A 20,575-nucleotide genomic window follows, 5' to 3' on the forward strand; every position below is an offset into this window, starting at 1 on the left:
GCTATGTTGCAAAGAGTGAAGTACCATTGGCAAAATTTAGCAGTCTTTGCAAACTTAAAGAAAAATGGCCCAGATCTTGGTTTCACTTACCTCTTACCTGTGACTTCAGTGGAAATGTCAAATTCAGGACCTGACACAGACTGATTCACAGTTCTTACAAGTTCATAGAAATTTCTGTTCAATTAGAACCAATTATTTGAGTTGATGATTGTAATTTTTATACAATGTTGTAATTTGTGTTTCAACAATTTTTTGATTAATGTTTCGTTTCCGTTACAATATTATACTTTGTATAATATACTTAAATGTATAATATTGTAACGGAAACAAAACAGGAAACAAAACGTCAATCAAAAAATTGCTCTTTTTTTTTTTAGGCTACTTAAATTTATTTTGGGTTACACAAACTGAAGAGTCCCTGCCCGAAGGGCTACCAGGGATTTTGAAATTTTGCGAGCACTGAGCGCCATTAACGCCTCGCTCCAGAGCTCCGAGCGAGCGCCATGCTAACTTTCCATCAGCAGCAGCTGAGCGCTCACGGACAACTTATGCAAAGAGGATTTATTCTGATCCATCTTCTTACTCTTGGACTCTTACAGAGCAGCTTTGCATGATTAACAGTTTGAAATATTCAAAATAATCCTCTGACACTGGGCCTCAGCCCATCTTCCGAAACAAGCCATTTTAGCTCCTCTCTCTTTGAGACAACTTTCTTTTAATTGGCTACCACTCACAAAGACAAAAGGGTGTGGCTTCTATCCTGTTTCTGTGACATCATTCAGATCCAAGAGTAGAAAAAACTCTGATAGTGTTTGTTTCTGATGTTTAGTTGGAACATCCGCCACTGGAACAGGATGTACATGACAGGAAGTCATTTCAAAATAAAATTCTCAACGTTCCACTTTCTGACAAAGACAGAGGAGATGTTGGGGACGATCCAATACGAGGTTTACAAAATGAATCTACAGTCGTTATAAACGTCTGAGTCATCAGGTTACACTTCTTTGTTTGCTGAGTGGATTCAGTCCAACATCTCAGCAACGTTTCTCTGATCAAACTCGGACAAATTCAACCGTGGAGATGTTCCTCTTATTCTTTCCAGTAAGCCTGATTTTTAAAAAAGGCATTTGTAACTAAAGGTCAGATAAAATTCTTACTAACTGTGCAACAAAAGATTACGCAACCTGCAGGAAACCAAACCCCTGACTCCTCAATCACTGAGAAGTCTACAGTAACGGCAGCGGAGGAAGTGAGAAATCGGGTTTGAGCAACATTTGTTTCTCCGGAATTCAAGAGAAGCTCGTTTTTAGAATCATGAGCACATTTCAAACAGATTATTCAGCCGTCTGTCGCTGCTTCAGAACACAGTTTAAAGTGTGTGCGTGTGTTTAATCGTGTAGAAAGGCGAGAGGAGGGTCATTGTGTCTGTGAGCGCCGGGAGAAAGGAGAGAAACAGATGTAGGGGGAAAGATGGCGATGGAGCCGCAGAAAAATAAGTCGAGTTGAACGCTAAACACAACCAGATGGGGACGGAAAGCAGGAGCGAGCGAAGGAGAAGAAACTCTCACAGAGGAGGGGAGAGGAGGGGTGGGGCCACTGAGGAGGAGGAGGAGCAGGAGCGAGTGAGGAATTTTTTCCTATCCCGACAGTGTTTTTTCCTCCCCTCCTCGGGAATGAGAGGGAGGCTTTATGTAATGTGAGGGTGCAATCATCGAGGCCGCTGCAGAGAAAGTCCCTGAGTGGATCCTCTCTAATGAGCGAAGCTTTTCCCCTTTAACAACCGCAGCCCGACAGCGCCGTCCAAACAGCCACGCCTTTACTTTCCCTGCGAGACTCTTCCTCACTTTTATTTTACTAAATCACACCAGTTCTGCTTTTCCTGTAATCCCAGCTTTCATCTCTCTACTCACAGACGGGGGAACGATTTGGATCTCGTCACAGCCGTTTTGAAACAGGATCACGTGACGGCCTGTGTGCGCTCCGTCAGTGCTGATCACAAGTAGCTGTCGGTTTGGGCGCGGCGGGCTGAGCTCTCAAAACAGCCCCTGACCTTCAAGTCATGAATACCGTAAGAAGTTGAGAGCGTTCAGCTTCACTTCCACCTGACTGTGTCACATGACAACCGCATTCATGCTGAGAATCCCACGCTCCACCCAAGTTGCAACATGGCGGCGTTACAAAACCTATTCGTGTCTTCCTCTGGTGGTTTTGTCAGACAGCAGCACGGCCCCAGGACCTGCCATGATACCTGCACCGGCACACACCTGGCCTCCTCCTCTGTATGACCACACTGACCAAGTTACAATGAAAAGGAGGAGCTGTTGGCAGCGTGGGTTGCAAAGCAGCTTGCAGAGGAAGCAGCAGCAACTGTAGGGAGGCTAAAGCAGCTTAAAAAGTGGGCTCTGAATGCTCCACCAACAGGAGTAGCTTTCATACAGTGTTTGTGACTGAACCGCACAGCACGCGTGGGCCCGCCTCGCCTCTCTGCACTGGACTCACTGGGATGTTCAAAAACCAGTCTGACTTTTGCAGCGTGAGCATTTTCCTGCAGCCATTAGAGAACGGAAAGCCGTGTCCATAAAGTGATGCACATCATGGTGAGCAGCAACACTCTGCCTCTCCCTGTGGTATTCAAACCATGATTGATTGGTACAAAGAGGCCTGCAGTGGGCCAAGAACACCCCCCTCCCCCCATCACTGCAGCAGCTGCAGGCGGGATCGACACGCTCTGGCTTCACGGTTCAGGAACGCCAAACCCTGAATCTGTGTGACTCGGCAGGAAATAACATTCATCATATCAGCTTTTTCCATCCTCGAACTGTCCAGCGTTTCCTGAGCCCGTTCCCAGCTGACGCCCGACACGATCCCGTCATCCTCGTGCTGCAGCGTGTCGAGCCTGAGCGGCTTTGCTGCTCTGCAGCAGCCTCTCATCTACAAGGGCTGGCGGCCGCTCAGAGCTGCCGCCGCTCGCCGGACGCGTTTTTATTCCCGGTGACTTAAACTCACACCAGCAGCCTCAGAAACACTCAGAGCCGCTCGTCTCTCGCCAACAATCCCGTTCCTTATTAATCCGAGTGAACAGGTGTTCCTAATAACGCCGCTGTATGTGTGAGAAGGCTTAGAAGCCATGCGGTCAGGATTCATGATTTCAGTAAGAGAAAACTGAGCTGCAAAAATCCACGACTGCAATTAAAGAAGCCCAACATTTGGAGGACGAGGACGTTTTAGTCGTGTGTTGGGAGGACTTAAAGTTCTGGTCAGGTTCCTTTGTTGGTTCTTGGTCCAAGAAGGAACCACTGGAGTTGATCCAGGAATCTTTGGAAGCACATGGAGAACTCCACACAGCGGGACCCCGCCGGGGTTCATACCCAGGCCCCTCCTACCACGCTACAACCTCATCTGGACGTTCTTCAGAACATCTGTTGGACTGCTCTGGTTGAGCCGTCCAACGTTTTAAACCCATTTGATTTCATCTCACCTTTAATAAGAGTGAGGAGGACGACGGTGAGCTTCATCGCAGCGAGCTGATGTGTTGCCTCTGATAGATCCACATAAACTATTTATGCCCTGATAAGTGGAACTACTTCAGTCTGAGGCAGATACATGATTGATTCATTATTAATGTTAAAATAACAACGTTAAACTTTGATAGTGTCTAATAAATAGTCATAAACTAAGGGTTAGGAACACGAAGGCTTCACTCACTAATATATTTAATCATGAGCTCAATAAACACTGGCACAAAACTGACCAGGTGAGCAGGTGCTCACAGAGGACAGTCCTAACCAGGAGGACGTCTCCTTTTTAACGTCCAGCAGGGGCAGCAGTGAGTCAGTCCCCATAAACATGTTTACAGCCTGAAACACAAACTGTTTGGTCTCTGTGGATCATGTGACCAATTATATGGCTGCTGTGAGGTCACTGTACTAACAGGCCAATTTTGACTGGAAGTTACTGAGCTGCTGGCCTAAACACCGAGGGCCTTTTCACACCTGTAGTTGGTTCACTCTGGCTTCAGTCCCGTGAACTCCAAGCGAACCAAAAATGTGTCGCTACAAACCATGTGACCATGTTCAGTCTGCTCACTGGCCAGCAAAAGTAAATACAGGAGGAAGGTTCTGTGTACGGAGAATTATCCTTCATCTCAAGGCTAGCTGCTAGCCCACACTGAACTTTGCACATCTGTAGTTCACACGGGACGTTTTTCAGCTCTAAGGGGCGATCGTGGCTCAAGAGTTGGCCGTTCGTCGTGTAATCGGAAGGTTGCCGGTTCGAGCCCCGGCTCGGACAGTCTCGGTCGTTGTGTCCTTCACCCGTTGCCTACTGGTGGTGGTCAGAGGGCCTGGTGGCGCCAGTGTCCGGCAGCCTCGCCTCTGTCAGTGCGCCCCAGGGCGGCTGTGGCTACAACGTAGCTTGCCATCACCTGTGTGTGAATGGGTGGATGACTGAACGTGTAAAGCGCTTTGGGGTCCTTAGGGACTAAGTAAAGCACTATACAAATACAGGCCATTTACCATTTCTAATGTCTAGCATGCACCTGGTTCAGATCGGTGCGAATCACGTTCACACCTGTTTCACATACATCCTATGATTGTAGCACACACTAAATAAATCCTTCTGGTTTCAGATCTGCGGGCTGAGAATATGTAACAATGAACGACGGCAGGAAAGTACGCTGGATTTGTTTTGAACTGTTTTGACTTTTGCTGCCATGAACCAGGGCTCTGGAAATGGAAATGAGATCTGAATCGCAGTGAGATTTTACCTGGATAAATAAAAGATTCATAAACAGACAGGAGCATAACGTGGTGAGCACACACGTGACATGAAGCAGAAACAGATGAGTACGTACTAATGTAGAAGGTGCTGGGGGCGTGGTTTCCATCATATTCGAGACCCAGCAGGGTGGAGATCTTGGGGTCGTGTCTCAACCACAGGGCCACTCCCAGGATTACACCTCCGGTAAGCTGCAACACAGAACACGGCACATGTAGTCATCGACATTAAAGCTGTGGGATTAAACAAGTTTGTATGCATCCACACTGAAACACCAAAGTCACACAGCTGCACAAATTCCTGCTTTTTTCAACAGAGTCTGGTGGACAGTAATGGCTTCACTTCCTGTCTGACTGCAGGTGAAGCACTAAAAGTTCTCAATACAGCATCCACTTAAACTCCAACTAATTCTTTCAGGTGTGTAAAATCCACAGTAGTCTACTCAGGGGGCGTGACCTACGGCCACCTGTTGTAGGTAAAACACAGACTGTAGATATGAGGCTCAAATAAGGCCACCTCAGAGAAACTGAACCATCAAAAACTGAAGTTGAACACATCTTCATTCAGCCCATCACCTTTGAGATTCTGGTGTACACTCCACCATCGGTCTGAGAAACAAGACCAAACATCTGCAACCGATCTGAACCGACACGTTCCCCCAGTCACATGGTCACATGGTTCCCCCAGTCAGAGGAAATCTCTGTGAGGGCCTGATAACAACAAGCCAGCAGCGGCAGCAGCGGCGCACGCTGCAACTGCTGCTGCCGCCTCAGAGGCAAAACACACGTTTGCCTCCGAGTACAGTCAGAGTAAGGAGGAAAGTTCAATGCCTGGTTTTCTTCCTGTATCCATGACAGTATGTTGGACTGATGTAATCTCCAAAATCATCAAAACAATATCAAATGTTCCTGTTGGTCTGATTTTTATAAACGCAGCTGTGGTCTAAAAGAGGAAAATAAGACCAATCTGAGGAAAGCTGTGAAGCTGAAAAATGACGCTCATCATTTCCATTTTAAACTCAAGCTTCACTGAAACCAAAACAACCCCCATCCTCCTCCTCCTCCTCCTCCTCCATTATCGAGGTCCATTCCAGCTCTACAGCATGCTGCTGCCTAGCAACCAGATCAACACCACAACACACACACGCACTTGGAGCATGACTCAGGGAGGCTAAACGGTCTCCCGGAGCTGTTTCCTAAGAAGCACTTAACTCTTTACCCCCGACAGCCGACGGCAGTAACCCCACTCATACAACAAGACCAGTTTACATAATGGGTCAGCATCAGAAGTGAACGAGGGTGGTCTGAGGGTACGAGCACGCCGTCGTTGCGGGGGCAGAGTTAAAGTGTTTTTATTTGTTTCAGACTCAAAAACCTGACAGACGTTTTTATGGGTTGTTTAAAATCGGCTGCGTCGGATGGGAGACGATACGGCGGTCGAATTCGTAACTTCATTTTTCTGCTGCTGTTCCTTTTCTGATGCTGATGTTCCTCATCTTTCACAACACGGGAGTGAAAATGTGCAGAACGTTCACATATTTACAGCCGTTTTTAGATGTTGAGCAGCTGTTTGAGTCATTCACTGTTTAGTGGAAACTGTCGGTGTGACGTTTGCAAAGACAGCAGACGCTCTGAATGTGGAAACAGTTACGGATATTGATGACAGCCACTGGACGCGCCCACCACATCCTCATCGCAGTGTCACAAGTGCTTGTTGCTAGGTTACAAAAACTATCACTTCTGCATTTCTTTCCTTTTCCAAGTCTGACCCCCATCACTTATCTAGGAAGTCAGGGAGAAAACAAAAACATGTCCGCCAGAGATGCCAGACGTCTCTGAGGAAGCAGAGATCAGGTAAAGATAAACCGAAAACATGAGCAGGCTTCAGGTTTGAGACTGAACAGCATCCAGAAAGTCCTGCTCTGCTGACCGACGCGGCCTCTGACTGACAGGATAGAAGAAAAGCAGAATTCAAGCCACCGTGTTTGAGTCGATTTGGTTACGCAGCCTCGTCCAGAATAAACCAACAGAGCCTGACGGGAACCACGCCACGCGTAGGCCGGGTCGCCTCCACAGATTTAAAGCTGGATCAAGGTAACCCTTCAGCAGCCATGTTCACGTCTGCAAAGTTCTTCAGTCTGGTTAAAGTTCAGACTAGATCGTCACGCGTGCCCGTGAGGCTGACATGACGCACACCTGTCAAACTGATGATCTAACCCACCTGTCCTGATTGGAGGAACACGACCAGATTCTTGGCACGTTTACACAAAGCATTTTTATCCCAGTCAGGCTTTGAGTCCATGTGTCCATGTAAACACGGACTGTGTCATAAGTCCCGCCCCTTTTAAAGCGCAGCAGATTTCCAAAAATTGAACATTTATTAACGAGCAGAGCTGGGAGAGCACCGAGGACTCGGACTGTGCTCAGGACGTCTCTCTGCTCTTTCTTAAATTCTGACTCCTGCAGTCATTAGTTTAACTGACAGTCCAGCCTCTTGTTGCCAAGTAACCTTTTAAGGTGTTTACTACATTTGTCGTTTAAAAGTACGAACGCAGCTTGATACTCTTGGCGAGAAATGCGATCCTGGAGGAAACGACGGGGTGTTCCAGCGATCATCATGCAGAACGTGAGCTAAATGCACAATAATGTGGAGTCTCAACGAGCTGGATGCGGCTCAGAGGGAGCACACCGAGTGGACGTGTTTCATGGAGCGTGGCGGTGAGATGTGGACACCCTCCCACTGTGACTGCACCGAGCTTCAGCACTTTCAGGTTGACAGGGACGTGAATCTGAGCTAGGATGGAGGAAAGCGGCATAATCCTGCGGCCGGGATGTTTAATGCGTCCGTATTGGTCGCTGATTGATTTCCTCATTGTAGCCGTTTGAATCAACACTGTGGATTCCTCCATCAGCTGACACAGAGCTCATCCTCTGACTGCAGCTGTGGTGGATGGATGTGGTCAATTAATGAATTCTGCCTTCATCACTTACTGGACAAACAGAAAATCTGCACCGTCTGCACCGTCTTATATTTAAGCTCCTTTTTTTATTTATGTCTTCCTTTGCTGGGACATCAACTAGAGGACTTCCTTTGGACACAGTATACGATGAACCGTCATCTTCTACTGTTTAGACACATATTTCATAAACAGACAAAATTCACCTAATGCTCAACATTTCCTGGTAGTTGACCTCAAAGCTTTAAGGTCCCAGTCTCATGCTGTTTACGCAGGTTTAAGGCGATGAAGGTCAGCACAGCCTGGAGGAGTCATCCTCTCAGGGCAGACACAACAGGGTTTAAACCAGCTCGACCAGGTGCTGGTGTGCACAGGGAAGTAATAAACGAGTTAATCACAGATTCGAAGGACGTGAACCATGATTATGGTACCTGGGATCATTTCAGGACAGGCTGAAGGTAGAAATTTACAGCTCGATGCTCAACAAGCACTAAAATCAAAAAAAGAATGCAAAAGTCACAGCTCAGTAAGCCGTTTGCTTCTTGCAGTGAGAGTCTCATCAGCAGAAGAAACTCTTTCCTGTCACATGTACTTTCAAAAACAAGCTTTATCTGGCATCCTTGCTGCAGCCGCTCAGGCCTCACGTGCACTTTCACTGAGCAGAGCAGAACGTAACGCCGCCTTCGCCTCTCTCTCTTTATCACACTACACAATTGTTTAGAGAAAAAAACATTATTCTAATAGCAGATCGGAGGCTTTTATAAAATATATAATTTCAGCCAGTCCTGCTGAGACATTCCACTTCCTGTTGGTCCCATTGTGCAGACACTGGAACTCTGCCAGGAAAAACACTTCGTGGGACAGATAAAATGTTAGCTGCAAAGCACTGAATCAACCGTACTTCATAATAAATAAATGATCCAAGTCGGACTTCCTTCCAAAGATCAAAGTTTGCTTAAACAGATTCTTCCCGTTTGAAGCTCTGAAACAAGCAGATTTGGACTCTGTGAGCAGATAACGGTCGGTGGGCTCAGGTCACACACAGAGATGCACCGAGCCAGACCCAGTTCAGACCTTATCGGTCTGCAGGTTACCGTTTAACGCAGGGAGGGCTGCATGTTGATTCTAAATTCAGTTCAACTTTATTTATACAGCATCAAAGCACAACAACAGTCGCATTAAGGTGCTTTATATTGTCAGCTAGACCCTACAGTAATATCACTAAGTGACGCGGCTGTTTCAGTATCACTGGAGCTCAACGAGCTGGAGGCGTGGCCTCAGAGACGACACCTACACGATCACAAACACAGCCGGACTCTGAGCTCTTACCTGCAGCAGCTCCTCGAGGCTGACAGCAAACCAGATGAATATGGAAATGACCGACAGTTATTCATTTACATTTTAATTTGTATTTATGAGGTGATCTCGTTGATGTTATCACCGTTTACAGGTCTGCGGGTTAAAGTGCTCGCCTTAAACTTTACACTGACTTTTTTTTTTAAAACTGCTTTATGTTTTTATTTCTGGAACTATTGCTCATTTACACAAACAGGCCTTCGCAGCAGCTGCAGAGCCACAATCAGGGCTCGCTAACACGCTAACATACATTTTTCTTCTTGCATACTTGCTCCACATTGCAAATAAGAGTAACACCATAATTACTTTAGTTGCATAATTCAGCAACACATGGAAAGGCAAAGCACCAAATATGCACTGCAGGGGAATCACATGTGGTGAAATGTGCTGAGAGACTCAGATTTGCAGGTGCACGCAGACTGTTTAAAGTGCAATGATGGCAGTGCAGCTCGTGGAACAGACTTCACTTATTCCAGCACCGAGTTACACCACCCAGACTCCACCCACCTGGTCAGACATGAACACTAACTGCTCCCGGCTGTTTCAGTATCAGCGCTGAACAAGCTGCGTGTCCACAGTGCGGTGGTTTACACGCCTCGATCCCACTGTGGCGAGGCCTTCATGGATAACACTTAGCAACATTTGTTTGGTTCTTTATTCGTTTCCTTAAACTTGTGTAGAAACCGATTCGTAGCTTTTCTTAAATGTCAAACGCCATCAGTGCTGAAGGATAATAAAAGGCAGTCACTGGCGAACCGTTACTGGTTTGGTGCTCTGGCCAGTTGGCCTGCTGGGATTATGAAATTGCTTGCCTGTGTTTATTTAATCCCATTACAGTTTAATCAAACCCAAAGTGACTCACAGCAGCTGCCGGAGGATCCTGATCCTCTTTGTTGTCCAAAAACATTTAAAGGCGTTAATGGGCCACAGAACCAAGCATCGTTTTGCTAATCACGTTTTTCCCCGTTAGGAGCGACGATTTAACACAAAATCAGGCGGGACTTGAGCTCGCCAGTGAAGACGATTCCAGTTTGAGACCAACCTGGGGAAAACAACGTTCATCGCTTTCAAACATGCTCTGGTTGCCTAGGTAACCCTCTAATGTTTTTATAAGTTCAACATTATTTATATAGCACCAATTAACAACACGACAGTGGGAAGGAAAAACGCCCTTTTAACGTTAAGAAACCTGCAGCAGAACCAGGCTCAGGGAGGGGCGGGGCCATCTGAGAGACCGGGGGGGGGGCACTTTGCTTCCATTTTTTTCCACCCACAGTTGTCTGACATCATCGACTTTCTGTGGTCACTTCCTGTGTTGACGCAGCTCTACGATAATTCCCCAAACCTCTGTTCGGTCAACCAACCACACCGTGCACACAGGTACATCTTAGACCTCTGAAGGATCTGATCTATATCAGATATCATGATGTCATGTTACCTAGCAACCAGCTACCAAGGGACTAAAATGACCTGGCTTTAGATTTTATAAAAGCTTTGAGTTTTAATCTCATGTCATTAACATTTAATGAAACTTTCGTTGTCGTCGTTGTCGTTGTTGTTGTTGTGGTGGTGGTGGTGGTGCACATATGCGATGGCAGCCCCCAAAGAACAGACTCAGCTCCCAGACCAAGCACTGCCACACGGGCATGTTCCAGTTTATTAGAATGTGTAAAAGCAGATGTGAGCGCCTTTAAGAGGACTGAGCAGACCAGATGTGCCAGACTGCTGTGACCGCGTCACCACACACAAAGGAAGCACGGCAGGTATCACGATATTTAAGGAAGCCGGGTGTGGTTTGTGGTGTCATGGTGGGTGTCAGGAGAGGCTGACCCACACAGCTGCTCTCCTATTTCAGGGGAATGCCGGGACCCGACGGGGGAGCTGTAAGAGGACGGGTCAGCTGGAAAGCTGCACAAGAAGAAGAAATCTTTTTATACCACGTTTTATACCACGCCGTGACTTCAGGATAACTGGATTCTTCATCACACACTTAATCTGCAGCTCCATCATAGCTGCTGTTCAGCTCGTAGCTCACAGGCAGGGAAAACACGGCTGCTCCGCCCAAGTCCTCGCACTTCAGCTCGAGTTTCCCTCCCACCGCTGTCTATTTCTGCCCGCCGCACAAGCGCGAGGCAGAATGTCGGGCATGCTGGGGGTGGATTGGTGGAAGGGTGGGGGTCGGGATATGTGGCTCCTTTCCAAACTACCCCCACCCCACATCCTGTTTTACACAGCAAGTCACGCCTTTAGACTTTGGTTTGACTGTTTTTATTGTTTTCATTTAGTTTCAGCGATGATCCAGATGTTTTCAGGCCGGGGTCGGATTATTTCCCACGTTTGTTCCTCACCGCCTTAAAAATAGTAAAGGACATCAGAGTCATGATTAAACCCAGGAAAACCCACGGTTTAACTGTTTAATCCTTAAAAACTCTTTAAAGTTTGATCAATAAAGAAATAATCTTTACTTTTAATGACTAAGTTTAGTCAAAAGGGGAGAAAAGTGAAACTGGGACATCTTAAGAGGTCAAATACCTTCAAACTTAAAGCCCAGTGGGCTTCTTTTCCACGCTCTTCATGCTACCGTGACCTGGGTGACTGAGAACTGCACACACAAACTCAGACGTCACTTCTTTGATTTCACTCGTTTTTTTAACCAAAATGCCGTCCTGCTCATTCCCAGCTGCTGCGAGGTCAGCTGCACTAACAGAGCGTCCAAGAACCTGAGGGAAAATCAAGCATTTCATTTGGAAGTTGCTCAGCACTAATTGGCAGGTATCTGTGCTAACTTAGCACGCCACCCGGTCATCCAAACAAGGTCGCTTCTGGCGCCTGACAACATGGCGGCAAACAGAACGCTGAGGTCGAGTCCAGAAACGCCTGTCGGTCTGTCTCTTCAGTCTGGCTTCACGCGCTTGTATTTTCCTGCCTGTTTTTCCAATCAGTCTGTCCCACATTCCTCTGCTCCGGCTACACTTAGAAGGTCAAAGTTCAGGGTGCGCCGCTATGATGGAGTGATATGCCTCAGTGCTGCGCACACACTTTGTACGAGCAGCTGCGGCACTCGGTGAAAGTAAGGTGGTTTGGTAATGTGTGTGTGTCTGTAAATGCAGCGCTCTGACCATCTGCTGCACGCCTCCTCGCTCCCCGTGGACTGTAGTCTTACCGCCGCACGACGCGTTTAGGGCCCGACAGGACTGCAGGATATGAGGCTGCCGCTCATGCTCACGGGTGTGTGGTACTTTGAACGTTTGTGGGCTACGCTCTGATATTTCTGGGCAGCATTTGGCCGTTTTTCCACACGGAGACCTAAAAATGCAACCTCCCGCTAAACGAGCAATTATCTTCTCGAAGCTGTCGACTGCAACAAACACATGAGCAAAGATACCTGACCGACAAAACTGACTATTCACGAGAAAAATAACGATAAACCAGCAGCTGCTATGACGCTCACAGACCAAAATGGATAAAAGACTCATTGAAGCACAAAGAGAAACAACAGTTTTCTGGAGCAGGCAGGAAAAAACACGCCAAGCATCGATTCATGTGACATGATTCAGGTTTGATCGTTTCTACCTGAAAGTCTGAAGGTGTGAGAATTATTAACACAGCTGCTTGCCAGCCGCCGCCGTCAGTGGGTTTTAAAGAGGGCGTGGCAGACGCAAATAAAATGTGACTGTGAAGATAAGAGCTGCAGCAGGCTGATCAGCTGATCAGGACTTTAACAAAAAAACAACGAGTCAAACAGATTTGTGCTCAGCATGAGAACTTTTATTTCATGTGCACAAACAAAAGGAAACGGCCGGGTCGCCTTCGGACCATCATGCCGCTGCGCAGGCTGTGGGGTCGAGCTGATCCTTGACCTTTCCTCGTTCATTTTCTTTCTCAACGCTCTCGCTGTCTCTGCTTTACAGCGAGCCTCTGAGCCACGATGACAGAAACAGGCTTCAGCCAATAACACGTGTCTGATGAGAAGGCAGCGGGAGGATTTTACAGGTGAGCTGCTGTTAGCATCAGTAACAGAAACGGCCTTCTTCGCTCCATCACCGGCTCCCTGGCGCACAGCTGACTGCTTGGCTGTGGCCCTGTGAGTCGGGCCTTTCAGTCAGAAACAGGGGTTATTGTGGGCCCGACTCCAGACAGGATGACCCTGCATCATTCATCAACACCACCCCCACCATCGTCACCACCTGTGTTTTTACTCATTTCTTGCCAATTATATTCACAGTAGAGCTGGGCGATATGACCCAAAATTCATATCTCGATATTTTTTAGCTGGAAGGCGATATAAGATATATATCTCGATATATTTTTTTAAAGCCATAAAGTAAGAACAAAAAGAGAGTTCTTAGTCAAAGCTGTGTCCCAGATGTCACACAGGCACTTTTATTAACATACAGCTTAGATGTACATGAAGACATTACTCAAAAATAAATGATCAGCATTTATTAAATAATGATGCTCTATAAATAAAAGAAAACTATGTTGTTTTGTGCATAACAAAGAGCTCACAATTGTGCAGTCAAAATGTAAACTATCAGACACTGAGCATAATAACAAAGACAGATTTCACAGCTGCTCTGTTCTACTGCGTGACCAACTTCTACAGGAGCCATTTATGGCGTGACTGACAGCCTGGAGTTTGAAATCCCCGCATAATCCCTGTCCCCAAGAAACGTAACCATGTCTCTGAACAGGTGGCCATTTATGGTCCTTATACACACACGGCCCCCTCCTGGACCCCTGTCCTGGTGCAGCTAAGTTTGCCCAGAACTGAGATTATTAGACTTGAACACATACAGCCCCACTCCCTCGCCCCCATCATCCTGGACACCCCATCACCTTTTGTGGACTGACTCCGCCTGGGTACCACCCATCATAGGACCCAAGTGGGAGCCACCATCACCTCCGCTATAAAGAATACAGGTAGACGACGCTATCAACATGGCTTACTTCATCCTGCAGCGTCTGAAGCACGCCAGGATCCTGTTTGTGGACTTCAGCTCTGCCTTCAACACCATCCTTCCAGACCATCTCCAAGGCAAGCTTTCCCAGATGAATGTGAGGCGGTGGATCCTCTGGACAGGAAGCAGCGTAATGTCTCGGGACTCCCGGACCAATCCATCAGGGCTGTGTGCTGCTCTTCTCCCTGTACACCAAGCTTACCTCCAAAGTCAAGAACTGCAGAAAACACCGTTATTTTTGACAGATTGCTGAGCGTCTGGTGTCCTGGTGTATCACACAAAATCGGTTCGCGGTCATCAAGCACCCCCAACCTTTGTGGAATTCCGCTTCCTTCATCACAGGAAAAGCGCATAAAGAAAGCCCAGCAGAGGAGTCAACTTTTGAGAGAATGAAAGGATTTCAGGCACCGTGTGTGCATGAGCCACTATCAGGGACAAAGCGCAGTAACTGTTAATTGGCTGCAGACTCACATCTCTGAGATTTCCAGGACACTGGGGCGTGCAGTGATCCATCTTGTCTGTTTGCTGCCTGCAGGTGAAGCGATGGGGAGGACCGCATGACTGGGAGTTGTGTTCAGTGAAGGAGAGGCATGAGGCTTAGAGTAACGTTGCATAGAGACAGCAAAGTGGACTGAAAGAGAGGCAAACATCAAAGCGGCAAACTCAGGCCGCGTATGGCGTTAGCAGCTCCAGTATAATTATATGGCGTAACACAGACTATATCGATATAAACGATATTGTCACATCTTATATCTCGACTATATGAAAATATATCGATATATGAAAATATATCGATATTTTTAAAAACTCGATATATCGCCCAGCCCTAATTCACAGTCCGTGGAAATCCCCTTTAAACACATCTGTTAGAGTTCAGCCGCTGCATGGCGCTTGATGATTAGAGGAGCTGATAAGATAATGAAGCAGCTGCAAGCTTGGTTGAATATTTTCAGGCTTCTTCTCGTCCACATATGGACTGTTTATTGGACAAAACAGGAAATATGACATTTTCCAACATTTTCCTGGGGGAGACATTAAATCCAGAGCTCTAAGACTTCACTGTGTGTGTGTGTGTGTGTGTGTGTGTGTGTGTGTGTGTGTGTGTGTGTGTGTGTGTGTGTGTGTGTGTGGGAAATGACGTTCAAACACACATTTTCATGCTTCGAGGTGACGACTGCACACGGAGAACTTCGGGGTAAGCCCGTCGTTTCAGGCACTTCCATTGCAGGAGCACTTTAAAAGGCGCAGACTTCCTGTTAGCGTCGGAGCGTGGACACGCCTGATGTGTGTGAGCGGTGGAAAGCCCACAGGCTGCTGAGCTGCAGCTGCTTCCTCAGCTTCACTCACACTAATCAGCACTTCCATGTAAAAGTTCACACATTTTTAACTTTGTGACTTCCTGAGAAGCACGTACAACAGTTCCTGTGAGTTCTATTAAAGGGGCTGAAATCGAACCATACAGCAGACCCGAGCTAAACGTGGAGAATTATCCCAGCAGTCTGACACACAGCTGAGGCTTCAGTCACTTTATTCATTTATTTATCAGACATTTCTTAAAGTATTGAAGCTGTGCTCGTCAAAGGGTAACTAAACGCCGCGTGCACTTCTAATGAGAACAAACATAAAACATGAGGTGGAGGTGGTGGGGGTCACGGGGTGATCATCTGGGGACTTTCACATCTGTACTGATTCCAGGACTCGACACGACATTTTTAAACAATAAAATCACATTTTTCTCTTAAAAAAATAAATAATTAAAAAACTTGTGCCTGCGGTCGCTGTCACAGAGTACTACTACTAGTACTATTAAAAATACTGTTACACTTTAATTGGGTAAGGTTACACACTTGCTCACATACGCGTTTGTTTACCGTAAACAGCTGATAAGAAAATAGATGTGTAAACATGTGAAAATAAACCTGTTTCTATGACAACAGCTTATCCAATGACCTAACCGACGGTGATGATGATGATAAAAGTCGCTGATGTCTAACTAAAAGTTTATCGTCATCATGGATTCATATTGTACACGCTGGCGAGACCCGTGCTAACATCAGCTGCAGGTCGGCCATCAGAGAAGTGTCAAACATAAGGTCCGGGGGCCAGAATTGGCCTGGCAAACACTGTAATTTGGCCCACTGGACAGCTGTGGTAAATGTGAAGGAGGGTTAAAGTTTGGACTTTTAACTGTACTTCATAATACAGATGACAGTGTCACAGATTTTCCTGCCGATAAAGCTTTAGAGCCTTCAGCACTCGACTGATGAGTCAAAGCACCTACGACAACGATCACCGTGGGATTGAGGTTTTGTTAAACGGCCTCACACAAACAGAGCCTGGCTGATGCTGTATTTGGAGAGTGGCTACCTGCCTGCTGCTGCTGCTCATGTGGTTTTGGCACTAAGAGCGCCTCGGTCAGTTTTAGGAGATGTTTGATTTATTTCTGATTTAAAAACTCTTGCTTCTTGCTCTGGAGACGCTCCTGGTGGTGCTGGTCTATGGATGCGTACGGTGGGACGACTCAGACTCCTCTATGGTGGCGTGTGGACTCCGCCCATGAAATGGTGCAGAGCCTCTGTTTGCTATGAAGGGTTGCTTCACTTTCACTTTTAGTAAGGATGTAAAACAGGGATCGTCTGACTTTCTGTTCAGCTTTCCAGGACTGCAGCTCGGAGCTCCTGGACTTTCCACAGAGCAGAGAAAAGAAACCAGGAGCAGCAGGAGGAGGAGGAGGAGGAGGAGATGACAAACTGCCCACAAATGTTTCCACCATCCATTACCCAACACAGGCTTTGACTCATCCAGTGGAAACCCCTCCACCCACCTACCCACACACACACACACACACACACACACACACACACACACACACACACACAGACAGACTCGGGTGGAGGATGTAATCCAAACAAAGCCCTCACACCGAACAGAGCAAACTTCCAGCTCTGACTTTCCTGCCACCCAAACCGAGCAGTGAACACCGCCCGCGGTCACACACCTGAGCTGTCCCCACCTGTGCACGTCGGCGCACAGTACCCACACTTTGCCTCGGAGGTACAATGTGGTTACGTAAGCGGAGCGCGCGCACGCCTCCCCCACGACTCCCGCGCTGACCGTGATTTCCCCACCGCCAGCCCCTGCTGCCGACAATGTGCGCGCGCGTCCCGGAGCAGGCCTCGCGGTAAATGGGTTAAACCCGAGGGACGTGACGCTCATGTCCAGCAGCTCGGGGACACACACAGACACACACACGCACGCGAGCGCGCTCGTGCTCACCCAGAAGATGAAGTTGAAGAAGAAGAGCAGGTATTTGATGCATTTGGTGCAGCCTTCCACTCCCATGATGCTCTGGGACTCGGTCTGTTCGGCGCAGAGAGGCACAGCAGGAGGAAGAGGAGCAGCAGGAGAAGGACGGAGTGACGGTTACGGAGAGAGCTCAACACTGGAATGAAGCTCGCACACCGAGGCAACACCCAACCCCTCCCTCCTCCCTCCGCCTGGCAGCCAAACAGCGTCCAATCGGAGAGGAACAAAGCGCGGGCGCAGCCAATCAGAGCGCGGGGTGGTGCGAGCGAGCCAAACTAACCCATTGTGTTAATGAGTCGCAATTTAGTTACATTTTATTTACAAACACAGAAACAGACGGTACACACACCCTCCTGATTACGTCATCGCCGAAGGCTTTCTCTTCGGGGGGTCACAGGGGCTCTCCCAGGGGGAGTAAGGGGCTTTCAGGGGGACTGCGGGGGGGTTTACAGCTGAAGATAACAGAACAAAAAGTAATCAAACGAAACCAAAAGCATTTCTTAAAATATTCGATTATTTCTGCCTCATTTATGTTCATGTTCATGTTTCCTCTCTTTCTCCAAATTTATCTGTAAACACATTTAAAACAACAGCACTGACCAAAGAGCTGCACATGAATCACAGGGTTACACAATATAACACACACACACACACACACACACACACGAGATAATGCAGCAGCCTGAATACTGAAACTCTCACTCTGGGCCGAAAGCCCAAAAAGGCTAACATGGCTGTAAACACAGGCGAACGCCGGGATTCAGAGGTCATGGAGCCAACCACATTAAAGGATTTAAACACACGCACACACATACACATATATAGATCCATATATATGTATATGGGTTGTTTTTTGTTAGAACGGGAGTTACGTTCTAAAAAATAACCCGCGATAACTGAAATCCGCGAAGTAGCCAACTTTATTTTTTACAATTATTATAGATGTTTTAAGGCTGTAAAACCCCTCACTACACACTTTATACACTTTTCTCAGACAGGCATGAACATTTTCACACTTTTCTCTCTTGTTTATACGCTCAAAGTTCAAACCTTCGTAAAAAAAACAAGTCCAGTATTAAAGAATGAAACCAAAGGCGCCCGCAGGTGACGACGTTTCGTCGACATTGTTGTGTTTGTTGGGGAGGAAACTTACAAACATACTGTACAGCACTGCAGAGTCACACTGCTAGGATGAAGATTTATGTAAATTTGACAAACTGGACGCATTCTGTACTGTACAGGAGACACGACACGAGATTGATTGACAATGGTCTACAGCCAATCAGGACGCAGAACACAATGCGCTGTAGAAAAAAAGAAAAAAGCATGCAAAATTGCACACAAAAAATCAGCGAAACAGCGAGGCCGCGAAAGATAACCGCGATATAGCGAGGCACCGCTGTGTGTATATATGTGTGTGATACAACCACGTTCTACTGTTGTTGTGACTTCTGTCTGAGAAATCTCTTTACATTTGAAATGTTCATTCCTGATTTATTTTGTCTTTTACTTCCTCTGTTTGTCTCCTTGTTTCTGGATTTTGTTTTTTTGGTTCTACCTGTTGAATTTTTGCTCTCAGCCTAATGAAGGCTTATTTTTCTTACTTTGTCTGGCTAGTGTCCTGTTTTGTGTCCTCTCGTCGTTCCCTACAGACACTGAGACCACGAAGTGCTTCAAAACAAGTAAAAGGATTTCAAGTCATTGACGTGACAGTGTGAGAGGTCTGACTCAGCCCTGAACCTGCCCATATGCGTCACAGTGGCCCAGTCTGCTGGATATGACAGCATGCATCAGTTTGTCTCTGATGACTGAAAAGCACATTTAGTGGCAGTTCCCACACGAGCAACTTGAAATGTGAGTCAAACATTATCCCCAGGTTCCGGCTGGAAGGTTTGGAGTCCAGGGGGATTTCCTCCTCGCTCCCTGAGCTTTAGCTTTCAGTTTCATGTTGATTGAGCTCTACGGGGTTTTGTCACATCCACATGTGCGTATCTAAAATACACCCACTGTGGATTTCAGGTTTGTGCGGTTCATGTACAAAGTGATGTGAGCTCTGAAAGCGTAAAGAGTGTTTTTCATGATTGTTTACAAAAATGAGTCACATGCTGGGCCCGGATGATGCTCCAGATCCTGCACATGCACAGAAGTGGTGAAAATGACACAATCTGCAGTTCTTCTTGCACACATGGCTTCAAAAATGGCTCCATGTCACCACCTGCAAACTTCCAGTAAGCAGCCCTGGCTGTGTCGTTAATGCACATGTATGAAATGTACAGAAAAGCCGCCGTTTGTTTTCCAGCTGTTTTTCTTTAACACACTGACTCCATATTTGTTCCTTGTCATCCGAGCACCTGCGTGGTGAAGTCGGGGTTTTCCTACGACACCTGAAGATGTTAAAATGAATGTCTGGTAAGAGTCAGAGCAGAGACATCTGCTCACCAGCACCGAGTCACAATCATGGCTCCTCCTACTGGCCACAGGAAATCAACAATACGTGATAAACTTTATCTGATCTCCAACATCACCTCATGAGCACAGGAAGTGATTTGTTTGTGCAACAGCTAATAGTCAATAGAGCGTCTCGAGATGCTCCAGGAGAGACGAGCGTCTGATAAACTGAAGCTGTCGGCATGTTTGGGCTCTTGCACGTGATGCAGCAGTTTGTTCAGACAGGTGGTGTGTTGCTCTTCAGGCGCTGGAGGTAGTCCCACCCCCCTTCGTGCTTTGGGTGGACGAGGAACGCTGTAGCCAATCAGCTTCCAGCTGTGGGTTTGTAAGCAGCTGTTTGCGGTCACACTGGGGGACTTTGTCCTGGACTCTGCTGTGTTGTTGGAGTCACTGGCTTGTCATTTTTCTGCTGTTGACAGAGACTCAGAGATGACCTCTGACCTTTGGTTTGTGAGCAGTGTGTGTGTGTGTGTGTGTGTGTGTGTGTGTGTGAAGCCTTGTTCTGAGTCTAAATTTAAACTCAGAGTTTTCTGTTCCTGTTATTTCAGTCGACTCTGATCACAAAGCTGTCAATGAATCACCATGGCGACCAATAAATACAGTGCAGAGACATTTTTAGCGAGGCCAGAATTATGAATACTGGTCGGTTCAGAATAAATCCTCCGTGATCACTTCCTCTGTCCTGTCATTGATCACTGATCGATTAGAAAGTCACTTGTGTTTTATGTCACAAATGTTTCATGTTCATGTAAACTCTCAGAGAGTCAGACGG

The 20,575-nt window shown here is 47.0% G+C and overlaps 1 protein-coding gene and 1 long non-coding RNA gene across 2 annotated transcripts in view; both read right to left on the minus strand.

Annotated features, from left to right (window-relative positions):
* The window catches only part of LOC116319089 (CD81 antigen), a 34,355-nt gene extending 16,843 nt beyond the window's left edge, over positions 1-17,512 (minus strand). The window contains exons 1-2 of the mRNA XM_031738309.2: positions 17,326-17,512; positions 4,853-4,967 (exon numbers count right to left, since the gene is read on the minus strand). Of these exons, the coding sequence (XP_031594169.1) occupies positions 4,853-4,967; positions 17,326-17,391 (181 nt within the window). The 5' untranslated portion in view covers positions 17,392-17,512. The remainder of the gene's footprint in view (positions 1-4,852; positions 4,968-17,325) is intronic.
* On the minus strand, positions 10,353-12,847 carry LOC120440834. Its single transcript, XR_005613555.1, has 3 exons — positions 12,662-12,847; positions 11,621-11,808; positions 10,353-11,439 (listed from the first exon to the last, which is right to left on the minus strand). It is a non-coding gene; the product is annotated as an uncharacterized LOC120440834 (long non-coding RNA).
* Positions 17,513-20,575: the final 3,063 nt, after the last annotated feature.

Source organism: Oreochromis aureus, linkage group 1, assembly GCF_013358895.1.
Source record: "Oreochromis aureus strain Israel breed Guangdong linkage group 1, ZZ_aureus, whole genome shotgun sequence".
Taxonomy (NCBI): domain Eukaryota; kingdom Metazoa; phylum Chordata; class Actinopteri; order Cichliformes; family Cichlidae; genus Oreochromis; species Oreochromis aureus.